The 13,492-nt window shown below is 54.8% G+C and overlaps 1 protein-coding gene across 5 annotated transcripts in view; it reads right to left on the bottom strand.

Moving 5' to 3' along the window:
- HM13 (histocompatibility minor 13) overlaps window positions 1-13,492 on the bottom strand; it is a 39,381-nt gene that overhangs the window by 9,057 nt on the left and 16,832 nt on the right. For 3 of the 5 annotated variants that reach the window (XR_009604707.3, XM_060614561.3, XM_060614555.3), the window contains exons 4-9: window positions 10,687-10,775; window positions 8,952-9,037; window positions 8,748-8,873; window positions 7,887-7,944; window positions 4,646-4,729; window positions 1,495-1,531 (exon numbers count right to left, since the gene is read on the bottom strand). Coding sequence is in view for 3 of the 5 variants with exons in the window: in XM_060614561.3 (XP_060470544.1) it covers window positions 1,495-1,531; window positions 4,646-4,729; window positions 7,887-7,944; window positions 8,748-8,873; window positions 8,952-9,037; window positions 10,687-10,775 (480 nt within the window). In the remaining 2 variants the exon portion in view is untranslated. Of the gene's footprint in view, window positions 1-1,494; window positions 1,532-4,645; window positions 4,730-7,886; window positions 7,945-8,747; window positions 8,874-8,951; window positions 9,092-10,686; window positions 10,776-13,492 lie in introns of all 5 variants that reach the window. The other 2 variants (XR_009604706.3, XM_060614549.3) reach the window with 1 other exon arrangement.

The raw sequence follows: 13,492 nt of genomic DNA, 5'->3' as shown, positions 1-13,492 counted from the left end.
TTGAAAAACCACCCAGGAGAATCTCACATGGGGGAGTCATGCTTTGAGAAACACCGATGCAGAAGCTGCAAAGCTGAGTTATTACTTTTCAGTACAGTGGATGTAACAGTTCAGCAACCTGTTCCGTACGCTAAATAGACCCTGACTACCTTGGATAAAGTGCCAGTAGCTTCCTGGAGGCAATTCATCCAAGATCAGCCTCAGAAGGGCTGGATACATTGCCATGACGGGACTTCCCTTTCACATCAGCTCTATGACCTCCGCATGTTCCCAGCACCATCTGTGGAGTGAATGAGTCCTTCCAGTCCTTTTTCTCCTTGTCCTGGCTGCTGCTGAGCCCAGAGCTGCAAGTGCTCTCGAAGCTATGCTGCCGTGGACCCTGGGGTGAAGCTGACCACTTCGGGCATGCCGCCCGGATTCTGGAACCAGCTCTGAAGGGCTAGCTGATCCTGCAAATCCAGGCTAGGAAGGAGATCCCGCCTCTGAGGGTGCTGGCAGCCGAATGTGAATCTGTGTCCCTAGCCAGTGGCCCAGGGACTCTCCTGGGGTTCTCTCTGCATTGCCTCTGAACAGCCAGGGCTACAGCCAGTTGGCACAGATGTGCCTCTACTTACAAACTGGCCAGGTCCCTTCCAAAGGCTGCCTGTAAGCCCATGTTCGTGAGCTCCGAGTGGTACTACACAAATAACCCAGATGTACGTCGGCAGGGTCAAGTTTCATAGGCCAATTCGATTTCAGTGACACTGGTACAGAGTTTCTTGCTATCACTGTCAACACCATTACTCCTTTTGCAACTACTGGGCACGAGGAGATTAAGAAAAGTTCATGAACCACCTCGAAATTCAGCATACATGCTGCCAGCCTTACACAGGGAAGACCGGGCGCCACCTGCTGGTGGGAGGCCCAGGGGCCCAAGTGCTCAGTTAACAGTGCAACCTCTTCTGTTCGAAGTGGGGACTCAAGTTGGCCCCCTTCCCTCTCCCTGTGCTCACTTCCTACAATGGACTGAAAAAATCTGAGTAAAGAGAGGGCGGGAGCAGCTAGAGCAGCTGGGATGCAGTGACCCGACCCTCGGTTGATAATACATGGTGACGGCTGACTGGGCTGCAGCTGGGTTGCCCTGAGGCCCTGTGCTTACTCCCTCCAGATTTTCTTGGTAATACACTACATTCAGAATGCGAAACCTTAGCACAGAAAGGTCAGCTCACTTGGCAAGGACACACAGTGAAAGCACCGTGAGTACCACTAGGACCTTTCGCGTTTAAATCTCTCGGACCGTGATCCTTTTTTCTTTCTGGCCATAGGCTCTCTGAACACTCAGACGTCAAGTGCAGACAAAATCAGAATTGCACTGGCTGCCGTGGAGGTGGAGGGTCTGATCTCCAAGTTACTCTTCTGGGCGTCTGAAAGCCTCTGGGAAGCCCCTGGAGTACCTTGCCCAGAGAAGGCCCCCCACTCATGGAGCTTGAGGGCTAGAACTTCCAGGTAGCTTACCTGATGTCAAAACGCAGCAGCAAGGCAATGAAGATCCCTGTGGGCAGAGAGCCAGGGTTAGACGGTGGCAGGGAAACTGGCACTCAGGAAGGCTCGGGGATGGAGTCCCCTGCCTGGGATGGGGAGGAGCGGGGGGTAGTAAACTAACACGCAACCGGGTCCCCAGCCTCGTGTTCCCAGTCATGCAGCAATCACTGGGGAACAAGGGTGTGGCCAACACTGCCAACTGCCAGCAGAAATCCCGCTTCTCTGCCATCAGGCCACCTAGAACAATGAGAAGGTCCCAGGGGTTTGCTTTGGTCTGGGACCACACTGACGCGGCACCTCAGAGCACCACACTGTGTCACACTGGGTCCATCCACCCGTATGTGTCTTAAGGCCTCCTAATAAGTACCAGGCACTGTAGGCAACAGTAAGCAAGACCACTGCACACACAGAGCTCAGCTGAGGTGGCAGGAGGTAGACAAGCTGATCAAACAGTAACAAAATGCAATGTAAGTTCATACCGTGAAAGGGTGCTTTCTGTGTCATGGGAAGGTCTATCAGGAGATATGCCAGGCTAGGGGAGAGTGGAGGGAAAGAGGAAGGCAGGCTTCTTTGAGGAAGCGACACTTGCCAGGGAGAGGGAACGGCACGTGCAAAGGTCCCGAGGAAAGAGGGGCTGGAGTTGTGGCAGGGGTCAAGGCGCCAGCTGAGACTGCACGCAGCCCAGAGCAGGAGATGCAGGGCCTGGACCAGCCATGCAGGGAGGGCCATGGGGCACAAGGAGGAACTGGGTCTCCATCCTGACTAAGGGAACACGTGGAAGAATTAAATTACAAGCAGGGGAAAAACCTAAACAGATTCTGAAAACAAATCATGTGGCAATTGCTTGCTTTGAGGGAGTAGGAGCAAGAAGACCACCCGGAGGCCCTGGGGGAGCGCAGGAGAGGATTAACTCTGTCTACCCGCTGCACTCCTATTCGCACTTCAAAACCCAGCCCAGACACCCCCAAAAGCCAGAGTCCCCGAGACACAGCAGGCTAGCCCAGACTCTGTATGCTGTTCACATACCAATGTCTGTCCCCCTTACTGGTCTTTGGGCTCAGACAGGGCAAGGGCTGAATCTCGTTTAGTTGAGAGTAGGCTCTCAAGAAACAAAACATTCTGTACTGGTCAGAAGCACCGAATGGCAACATACGACTCTTTTTTATTTTATCATCTTATTTCTTACTTATATTTTTAAAAGATTCTATCCTTAAGCAATCTCTACACCCAATGTGGGGCTCGAACCTACAACCCCGAGATCAAGAGTCACGTGCTCTGCTGACTGAGCCAGCCAGGCGCCCTGACACAGGACTTATTTTAAATCGGGAAATCAATTAATCCTCCCTGAAGACCATGAGGCTGTGTGTGAGAAGGAGTGGGCGGGTGCAACGAGAAGATACATGCTGCCTTTCTGGAAACAAAGCTGGGAACCCAGTGCCCTCCCCCCCGCCCCCCACGGCCGAATTCTACATCTGCTCTCCTACCAATCCAGGGGCCAGAGTTCTGCTAAGAGCTTTCACTCCTAGTAATGCATCTGGTCCTCAAAACAACGGTCTGCAGCAACCCGTTATCCTCTGAAGAGCATCACCGGGGCGCTGTGAGGGTGTCATCAACCTCCACCTACAGAAATTGCTCAAAGACTTAGATACACAGGGACGTGCAGTGACGCCCCGTGCACGCCTCAAGTCCAGAACTATAGCCAACAAGGATACCGGGGAAGTCTGTGTGGGTGCCTGGGGCAGCCGGTGTCCTGCACGGTGGGTTGACTGCTTTCCAGGATTCAGTTTCTTCTGTCTGACGGAACTGCGTCTCCCTGCCTCCCAGCACTGCAAATCATGGAAACTCCTGAGTTCAAGACCATACCCCCACGTGCCCAGGAACGTGAGCAAGTCTCTGAATCTCAGTTAACTCATCTGTAAAATGGAAATACCCTCTAGCTCCCTGGGCTGCTAGGAGCAGCAAAGACACTGTATGAAAAGCATCTGGCACGGTGGTAGGCACGAAACAGGTGCCTGGCGAATGGTAGCTGTGCTCATCATCCTCTTCTCACTGTAACTGCTGGTAGAGGGCAGTTCTGACAGTGAAGCCCTTCTCTGCAGACAGACAACTTGACCTGAGTCCTGGCCCTGGCCCGGGGCCAGCGTGTGAAGGTGTGTTAAGTCCATTTACTTCTGAGCCTCAGTTCCCTTACTGGTAAAAGAGAAAACCGCTGCCTTACCGCACACAAAATCCAAGTGTCACGACGGAAGTGCCTGTGCCACCTCACGTTATTAGAACTGCTGTTACTTCTTCGAGTGAAGAACAGGTTGGCTTTTCATTTGTTCTTTCTTTCAAGCAAGCACCAGGGGTGCTTCTGATCCTTTGAGTCTGAGCCTCTGGACTACAGGAACAAGTGTCCCCTTTGGACACCTGTCACCAGGATGTGCGTATCCCGGGCACAGTCGCTGCAGCTACGCGCAGAGCAGCAGCTCTGAGTCTTCTGACTGGTGGTTCGGGCTGCCGGCACCCCAAGGCAAGGCCGTGGGCCCCCAGAGATGCATGCCCACAGCCACAGGTGCACTGGCGCCCACATGTAGACGGTCCAAAGGTCAGCTCATGTGGACGAGCAGGCGTGTGCCACACGTCCCTCTGCCCAGAGTACAGGAGCCCACGCTCACGGCGCCTGTGTCCACACACCCGGGCACATTCTCCTGGGAGCTGGGGGAGGAGGACCACAGGGGCCTTGGCAGTTCTAGCATATTGGTAATACCTATAAACACTGGCAAGGGAAGCGTACGTGTGTAGGTGTGAGAAGGGTCACGAACTGTGTTTTTCACAGAACATGGTTCGGTCGGCCACAGACACTTTTGCAGCTCTTGAGTAAGGTGTGTTCCGTCAGATCAGAAGCTCTGTGGGGACAGTCTCACTCACTGCCGTCCCTCCAGTACCCAGCCCAGGGCCAGGCATGTGACTGGCGCTCTACAATGTGTGCTGAGACCTTGGGCTGAGCCACGGGGTGGGTGTCTGGAATCGCCCGGCCTCACCCTTCCAGGTTCCCGGCGGGCGAGACTGTGTCACAGTGCTCCTGCCCCACCTTTCAGTCCCTCCACCACTCGCACTGCGGCCCCCATCCCATCCCCGTCACCTGGAATGACGATATCTCCAAGTCCCAGCATGGCAAAGTTGTCTGCCTCGAGGCCCTTCTCCAGCAGGTCCTGGGGAAACACCACTGTGGGGGGGGGGAGGCGGGGATGTAAGGAATTGGCGAAAGCCCAGCTCAGACCACCTCCCAGCCTCCCCACCTCTGTGACACAAAACTTGCACACCTGTGGTCAAGGGGGCAGGGGAAGTAAGAGGATGCTGACAGGTTGAACGGCAAAGCCTCCACCTGGAATCACGGCTGGTTAGAAGAGGAAGAATCTAAGCTAAGACACACCATACCCTTTCGGTGACCTCTGATAGTTATGGAACCCTTTGGTTAAGTGGGATTGACCCTAAAGCCACATGTACAAAAGAGACCAAAGAGCCCATGTGGTGCTGACATCTCAAAGGCTTTCCGTCTCACTACAGCAGAGGTAGAGACAGGTGGTGGGGCCTGGTCCGCAGCAGGGAGCGCCCTGGCTATAGGCTCCTTCTGGATATGCTGAATGGAAAAGGCCACATTCCTACACTCTCTGTACTTAAAGCCCCCCACTTGAAAACCACGCTGACCCACTTGCTTATTTATATAAACACACACTGAGATAAATGCCTCCTTCTGTGTCCAGTTATGGCAAGAGGTGGCTGTCACCGGACTTCACCCACAGCATCTTGCAAGCTATGCAGGAGAGCAATTAGGTGTGGGCTTCAGGGTCAGACTGAGTGGGTCTGAATCCTGGCTCTGCTCGTGACTTTGCACAGGTCACTTGACTGCTCTGTGCCTTAACTTTCTCATCTGTGAAACAGGTATAACAGAACTGACCCCATAGGGCTGTGTGAGGATCAGATGATTTGCACACATTGTTAACCGTCACCCCATGCCTTCTTTTTTTTAATTTAATTTTGGTATGTTTTTATTTATTTTTGAGAGAGAGAGAGCGAGCGAGCAGGGGAGGGGCAGAGAGAGGGAGTCACAGAATCTGGAGCAGGCCCCGGGCTCTGAGCTGTTAGCACAGACCCTGCTGTGGGGCCTAGCTCTGGCCAATGATATGTAAGCAGAGGTAAACTGGGGGAGGCTTGTGCCTCCCTAGCGAACACCCAGATGCCCTTCCCCTCCCACTTCTTTCCACATTGAATGCACGGTCACAGTGATTTACAGATCTCCTCATTCAATCTTCCCAATCCTGCTACCATCCACTTCGAAGTGGTGGATGTGGAAACCAGGCCCCAGAGAGGTGAAGTCTCTTGCCTAAAGCCACACAGCCAGCAAGTGTCAGATCTGGGATTCCAGACCAGGCAGCCTGACTTAACCACTGTGCTATCCTTCCTGAGCTCTACGCCTAGCAGTGGAGGGCAATGGGGCTTCTCCCCACGCTGGAACCCAAGTATGATAGTGTCACTTCCCCCTTCAGAGTCTTCCAGTAATTCACTCACCGCCCACTGGGCAACCCAGGCTTCTTGGCACGATACTCTTGACTTCCCAAACCCGGCCTCTTTTCTGCTGTTCCCCTAAACTCAGCCATGAGAATCCCTCCCCGATTCTCTGCTCCCGGGGCCCTCCACGCATTTCTGTGCCTCTGCCCTTTGCATACTGCCCCCGCCTGCTCGGCAAACATGTGTTCATCCTTCACGAAAGCTTTCCTGGCACCCTGGCTGGCTTCATCTATCACAGCACGTGGGGAATAGCTGCTGTTCCGGCTGGCCCAGCATCTGTTCTCCTGCTGGAGAACTGCCTTGCTTCACATCCTTGGTTCTGGGGGACGGCCAATTCAAATACTCTGCTCCCTGAGGAGGGCAGTGACCCAGGCCTGTCCATTGTGATACCCCATCTTCCCAGTGGGAGGGCCTGGCTCATGGGCTGGGTTGGGCCCCATCAGTTTATTCAAGCCCAAGCTGGCAGAAACTCCTTTCCTCGGGGTCTCTGAGCCGGGACCATAGCATCTGGGAGCAGCATTGGCCAGGAGCCTGTCTAGCTCATGGAGGCCAGTCTGCAGCAGTGGTGGGTATGACTGTGAGAAGGACAGTTATTTCTTGCTTCTCCGAGGCTGGCTTCACCCTGGCTGCCAAGTGCCCGTGGCGCTCACTTCTCAATGACGATGCCTTCCCAACAGGACGCTACCCTCTTCCTTGCGATCGGCCTGACTCATCCCATCTTCTTCTTTGGGTCTCGTGATCCCAGGAGGTGACTGAGTGGTTTGAGCCTTAAACGTAAAGCTAATCATACTTTTCCCACCTCCTTGCTGATGACCAGTTTGGATCTGGGCCTGTGGGGGAAAAATCTCTCTCTGATGAGAGAGACACAGAGTTCCCTCTCTGCCCCTGGACATGGGCAGTTAGTGCTAGGAACTGCGGCAGCCAGCTTGGGACCATGGAGTGATGAGCTGAAGGGACAGGGGAACGTGTTGAAGACGGTGGTGTGGACACTGGAGCAAGCCAGCTCTTGGGGCCTCCACCCTGTGAGGGTCATTAACTCACTCCTGAGACGCTCTGCTATGGGCCTGCTATAGCGTGAGATAAAATTTCCGCACTGCTTGGGGCGCCTGGGTGGCTCAGTCGGTCGAGCGTCTGACTTTGGCTCAGGTCACGATCTCACGGTTGATGAGTTCGGGCCCCGTGTCAGGCTCTGTGCTGACAGCTCAGAGCCTGGAGCCTGCTTCGGATTCTGTGTCTCCCTCTCTCTCTGCCCCTCCCCTGCACATGCTCTGTCTCTCTCTGTCTCAAAAATAAATAAATATTAAAAAAAAAATTAAAAAAAAATTTCCGCACTGCTCACTGACGCCTAGGTGCCTACAGCTAGACTTTCTCATATTTATACAATGGGTAGCTACACCAAAGAACAAAACCTGAGCAGTGGGAGAGGTCTGGGACAGATGGTGCCCATAGCCAGGCATCCAGTGAGGCTTCAGGTCTCAGCGTGGAATCTCCTTTCCTGGAGAGTCCTCGCACGCCCCACCACAGGCTCTGTCAGATGCCCCCTCTATGCTGGCTCCCCTCCAGCTCATCCCGTGTCACACTCCACTGGGCCCGAGCGGCCGGACGCCAGGACCTGGGCAGAGGGTGGCTGCGCACGAACACAGCCAGATGAGTCTAAGAGGGGAAAGAAACCAGCCTGAGACACAGGGAAGCCTGGAGGAGGAGGAGGTGCGTGGGGAAGAGCCAAAGGAGAGGTACTGACCAAAACAGGACCACGAGGGGAAGGGCCATGAGGCAGAAGCAGAGGGGATCCCCACAAGGATGTGGTCACTTACGTTTTATTGGTGCCTCAAAGGACTTGGCCACTGTCACCATCACGTTGGTGCCAAATACCTAGGAGGAGAAGACAGGAGTCTGGAGGGAGGTGAGGGCCAGGTGGGAAAGAATGGCTGTCCTAGGGGTTCTGGATGCGATGCTGCCTGAGATCCGCAGGGAGGGGCAGGGAGTGAGGAGGCGCTCCAGAGCAGATGTGAAGCTGAGATTAGGTGGCCACCGATACTGGTCACATGGACACCTCATGGGGCTCCTGGTTCTGGGCAACAAACAGATGATTCGAAGGAGCTGGAAGAGGGCCTCTGATGGCCACAGCCAGGCCTCCTGCTTGCCCAGGGCTCTGCCCCTCCCAAGAGATAAAGTCCTTCAGTACCACTCACTTAAGGTGGAGAGAGGCTGCATGAGGCCAGGGAAAGGGGGCCTAAGTCAGGCTGACCTTGATGCCTCGGCAATGCCTGTCGGGAGTGTGTGTGGCAGGTCCCTCGGCCCAGGGCTGGTGTGTGCCAGGGCGTGCTGCCAACAGCAGCCTCTGTCCTTGGATCAGTGCCCTCACTGGGCCCATTCATCATCATTAACCGCCCCTGCCTGAACTGAGTCTCAGTTCGCTTGCTGGGAAGACATGGGAAAGGAAGTGCCCTGCCAGGGCCACCAGCGGGAAGAGGCGAGAGTGGCTGGAAGGCACCGGGCACACCGTGGGCTCGTAGCCGAGGGGGGTGTCTGTTCTCTCATCGTTTCACAGATGAGGGCAAGCGGATCCAGAGAGGACCCGCTCCGGGGTCTTGCCTTCCACCAGATGACTGCCGCCGGGGCCAGAGAGACAGGGAGGAGGCAGCGGGGGCCCTCTGTGTCCCTGCCCGACTCACCCAGAAGACATCGTAGATGAAGAGTCCGCCCAGCAGGATGCAGCCGGTGCTGACATTGTTCAGGTGTAGGAGCTCCACCCCGTTAAGGGAGAAGGCCAGGCCGAAGAGGTTGTTGGCAATCCAGTGCTGGGGAAAGGGGGGAGTGAGATCAGGTCTCTGCCCCCTCTGCCCCTACGTCCCCTCCCCCGGGCCCTGGCTCCTTACCTTCCTCAGCAGGTACCAGACGCCCACAATGCTGCTCAGGCCCAGGCACACCAGGTCCTTGGCGTCAAACTCATAATTGATGATCTCTGGGCAGAGAGGCCGGGTAAGTCCACTCCCCGGGGCGGGGCTGCCCCTCCCACCTGTCAGCCCCTGGACGGAGGAGGGCATGGCTGTGGGCACCGTCAGAGCCTCCCCAGCACCCCCCCCTCCCCGATTTCCTAGCGGAGGGACTGGAGGCCCAGAGAGAACTCAGGCCTGGCACAGGGTCAGTGGGAGGTGGTCTGAGGTGCCAGAAGCACAGACACAGCATTTGTAGCTGGGTGACCTTGGGGGAGGCAGTTCCCTCTCTGAGCTTCAGTTTCCTCCTCTGTAACAAGGGGGTTGCAGCACCTCCCCGATAGAGCCGCCATGGGGACCAAGTGAGATGGTCCTTAGAAAGCACTCAGCACAGTGCCTGGCACACAGTGGGTGCTCCATGAATACTAGCTGCCACTGAGCCCCGGTCTTTAGCTAGGTCCGAGTTCATTCAGGAATCTCTCTACTTTGCCACCAAAGGAAACCAAGAAGGTTGCTGGCAGCCCTACCTCACCAGCAAAGGAGGAAGGAGGAGGAGGTAAGAGTGGGAGGCCTGGAGAGAAAGCAGGAGGGAGTCCCTGAGTCTGCTCCCGTGGGGAGCCCTATGGTAGACGTCCCTTTACAGCCAATCTCTGTCACTTTCAAGTTTCCTAGTGAGGAAGCCCAGGGAGGTGGTGGGGCTTGCCCACGATCACGGAGTGCAGCCATTTCTTTCAGATTCTGGAGTGGAGTGGACTGCTGGTTGGCCCCAATTTCTGTTCTCTCCTCTGCGGTAATAGCACCCTGGCGATTTTTAACTGGACATGAGGTCAGTTAGCTCACGGCCACATCTTCTGGCTTGCCCTGTAGCTAAAACAGGCCCATGATACAGCTGCCTCTCCCTCCCTGTGGAGGGACGGTACCTCATCCTGGGCCTAAGGGCCACCCAAGTGTGGCAGAGTACAAGACATGAAACCTGGGACCCCAAAGACTCTGTGGTGTAAGCTTAGCCTTATTTTTTTTTTAATCTTTAAAAAATGTTTATTTATTATTAAGAGACAGAGCATAAGCATGGGAGGGACAGAGAGAGAGGGAGACAGCAGAATCCCAAGCGGGCTCCAGGCTCTGAGCCGTCAGCACAGAGCCCGAGGCGGGGCTCGAACTCACGAAGTGGGAGATCACGACCTGAGCTGAAGTCGGTTGCTCAACCGACTGAGCCACCCAGGCGCCCCTCATAGTTCTCAATTTTTTTTCAAGCCAAAGAACCCCTTTTCCAAGTCTTGGTGGGAGAGTAATCACACTAAAGGTAGGTATGACACAAGGAGCCATGACAGCCAGCTTGACTGAGTGCTCCTGTGAGCCAGGCAGGGTGCTGAGTGCTCCCCTCATCACGTACTCGCAGTCCCAACAACATGCCTATGAGGGAGGTACTAGATAATCATTTTCATTTTACAGATGAAAAAAAAAAACACCCAACAAAACACCCAAGGCTCGGAGAGGTAAAGGCGTTCACCCAGAGTCCTATGCGTAGGTAGCAGCAGAGTGGGGACGGGAGCCCAGGCGGTGTAATTCGAGAGCCCACCTTTTCCATCACTCGCTCTGTTGGAGAGCCCCGAATTTGGAGACAAAGGGGAACGGAGGTGGGAGATCCCCAAGGCAAGGGAAAGCGGGCAGCACTGACCTTCCTTGTTCTCCCCAGAGCCCTGTGTGAAGAGCAGCTGGTACTGTCGATTCGGGAAGTTGGCTGGAAAAAACTTATTCATGAAGGGGCTGGAAGGAAAGACAAAGCAGGTTGGCAAACTGGGCCCCCACGGGCAGTCACAGCCCCAACACCACCCCAGAGGCACCCATTTACAGCTCTTGCCCTCTGGCACCCTCACGGCTGCCCCGGTGGGGAAGAGTCATTGTCCCTATTTTACAGATGGAAACAGAGACCCTCAGAGAGTTAGTGACCGCCCGGGGTCAACAGCTGAGGGTCTCTGAGCTGAGCCGCGAACCTAGGCCTCTGGACTCCTAGTGCTTCCACACTGCCTCTTGGTTATCGTCCAAGAGGCACGAAGCAGGGGCAGACTTCCATGTAAAATGCACTTTTAGGACAGCAAGAGAGGCCAAAGCCTGGTCCGCTTACTGTCTCTGTGAGAGTCCTTTGTCAAGAATGCCTATTCTTGGACTCCCTTCCAGACCTATCAAGTCAGATGACCTGATGGTTACTGCCTACCTCTTACTCCATGACTTGTCAGGCCTGGATTTTTATAAACTCAGCTGGACTCAATTAGCTGGATGAATCACAGCCCCAAGGTGGGGGGTGGGGGGTGGGGGGAAGCACCTCACATTCACTTCTTCCATGAGGCCTCTGTTGCTCAGGATGGGCTTAGCTTCATCTCTGGAAAAACTGTCTCTGATTATCCAGTGTACTCTATGCCTTGGCCAGGCAGGCAACGGAAATTCTTTTCTGGATCACCTTCAGAAAAAGATGAGCAGATAAGGACCTCTTGGCCCAGCCTGGCCCTGGGGGTAGCCCAGCCCGGAAGACTATTCTGTCATGTACCAGGCTGTGTGGCCTTGGGCGACTCACTTCAGTGGCTCATCTCCTCAGCTGTATGTCAGGGTAATAATACCAGTGTCTGAAAGGGTTGCTGTAAAGCTAGAGAGAAGGCAGGGAAGAGGCTTTAGTCCAGCTCTGGACCCACAGCAGGGAGGTAAGAACTGTGAGTGTCCATCAGCGTTGGCACTTGTCCGGAGCATGAGCTCAAAAGCATTTGGCAACACCGGATCAGACTGACAATGGCAGATGAGGTGGGCAAATCCAGGATGGTGCTCCCGACTGGTAGGTAAATGGAGGCAGGCCAAGAGGTACCCAGGGCACAGCAGTAAAGGCAGGGAAAGAGAGCTCCCTTTCTAAGACCCTGGAGGTTAGAGAAAGAAGATGTGGAGTTAAGAACTATTTTAGGGCCTCAGTTTCCCCACTCATCACACAGCCAACGCCTGTCTGCAGGGCTGTGCCATGAACGAGAAGGCTTTGTGAACGGAAGTGTAGTGGGCACAAGGATGGAACCGGGAGCAGGCTTCCACAGGAGGGCTCTGAAGAGGTGGGGGGCAGAGGCTGGGACAGGTAAGGCTGGAAACTACTTTCAGCTCTGTTTGCCGAATCATTTTTGGGAGACGCTGGGCCAGAGCTTGAAGCAGAGGCCAAGAAAAGGCTGAGAAGCTAAGCCCTTCACCGCAGCTCGGTCTCTTCCTGAGGAGCTTGATGCTGAACTTGGGAACCAGCAGGGTGCAGTGGCTGAGAACACAGACTCTGGGAACCAGACTTCCTGGCTTCAAATCCTGACCCGGCCACTGATCAATTGCGTGACCTTGGGAAAGCTACTTAACTGTTCTGTACAACGGTCTCTTCATCTGGATCATTTGGAACACTACGATAATATCTTTCTCTTAGTTATTAAGGGTATTAAATGAATGCTCGACACCCTGTAAGCTCGACTGCAGCTTCGACTTAAAGTAGGAAGTCTCTAGACTGACGACTTGGTTATCCCTAGAAAAGAAGGGCTGCTGGAGGACATGGCACGGGAGTCAAGCAACCTGGCTGGTGAGGCTGAACCTGAGAGTAGGGGTCCTGTCTCATCACCTTCACCCCCACCCACCACAGGCCTGGTGCCTGGGAGGCAGGTGGTAAGCAAACGCTTGCTGAATGCCTCTGAATGCAGACTTTGTAGCAGACAGCTTCTTTCTGGCCCTTGATGGTTCACATCAAACCTAAATAAAGGTCACCGCTTCCTGCTGGGAAACCACATCCTGGTGCCCTTCTCCCCTGGGAGTGGAAAGCAAGGGGCAGTGAAACTGGCCTTTTCCTCCCGGGGTGGCAGATTTTTGCCTTGTGGGCCCTTTTCCCTCTAAAGGTCAGCTGGAGGGGGTGTGAGCGCAGATATGATAAAAATAAGCTGAGGTTCCCTTGGCAGGAAGGGTGCTGGCAGGGGCTCGAGTTTCGGTGGCTGTACGAGGTGAAGGCAGGTGGCCGGCCAGGCGATGGCAGCGGGGGTGGAAGGATCCATGAGAATCTCCTCCCGGGGCTGACCTGGCTCGGGGCGGGCTCTTCCAGCCCTTCAGCAGGTCTGTTCCCCACCCCAGTCCTCTGGGGACCGCAGGACTGCTACAAGGGGACAGCCAGTCACCCCCTCCAAGCTCTGCTTCCCCTTTACTCTCACCAAATTGGAAAGAACATGGGCTGCAAAGTCGGACAGACCTGGGCTCAAAACCCCGTCTGCTCCCACCAGCTGTGAATCCCAGTGGTCACACAACCCCTTGGAGCCACACCCTCCCCGAATCCCACCTTCAGACCCTCTGGTTTGGATCCCGACAGAGGTCTGACTCCAAGTCTGGATATAAACAGCTCATGGAAATGCTAAACACTGTAGACTTTCTTCGATAAAGTATTTGAGGAAACTCAATTTGACTGAAGAAGAAAAATAAATTTAATTTTTGGCTCA

The sequence above is a fragment of the Panthera onca genome, chromosome A3 (assembly GCF_046562875.1).
Source record: "Panthera onca isolate mPanOnc1 chromosome A3, mPanOnc1 haplotype 2, whole genome shotgun sequence".
Taxonomy (NCBI): Eukaryota; Metazoa; Chordata; class Mammalia; order Carnivora; family Felidae; genus Panthera; species Panthera onca.
Note: the sequence above shows the minus strand (reverse complement) of the source record. Positions and strands in the feature narration are given on the sequence as shown.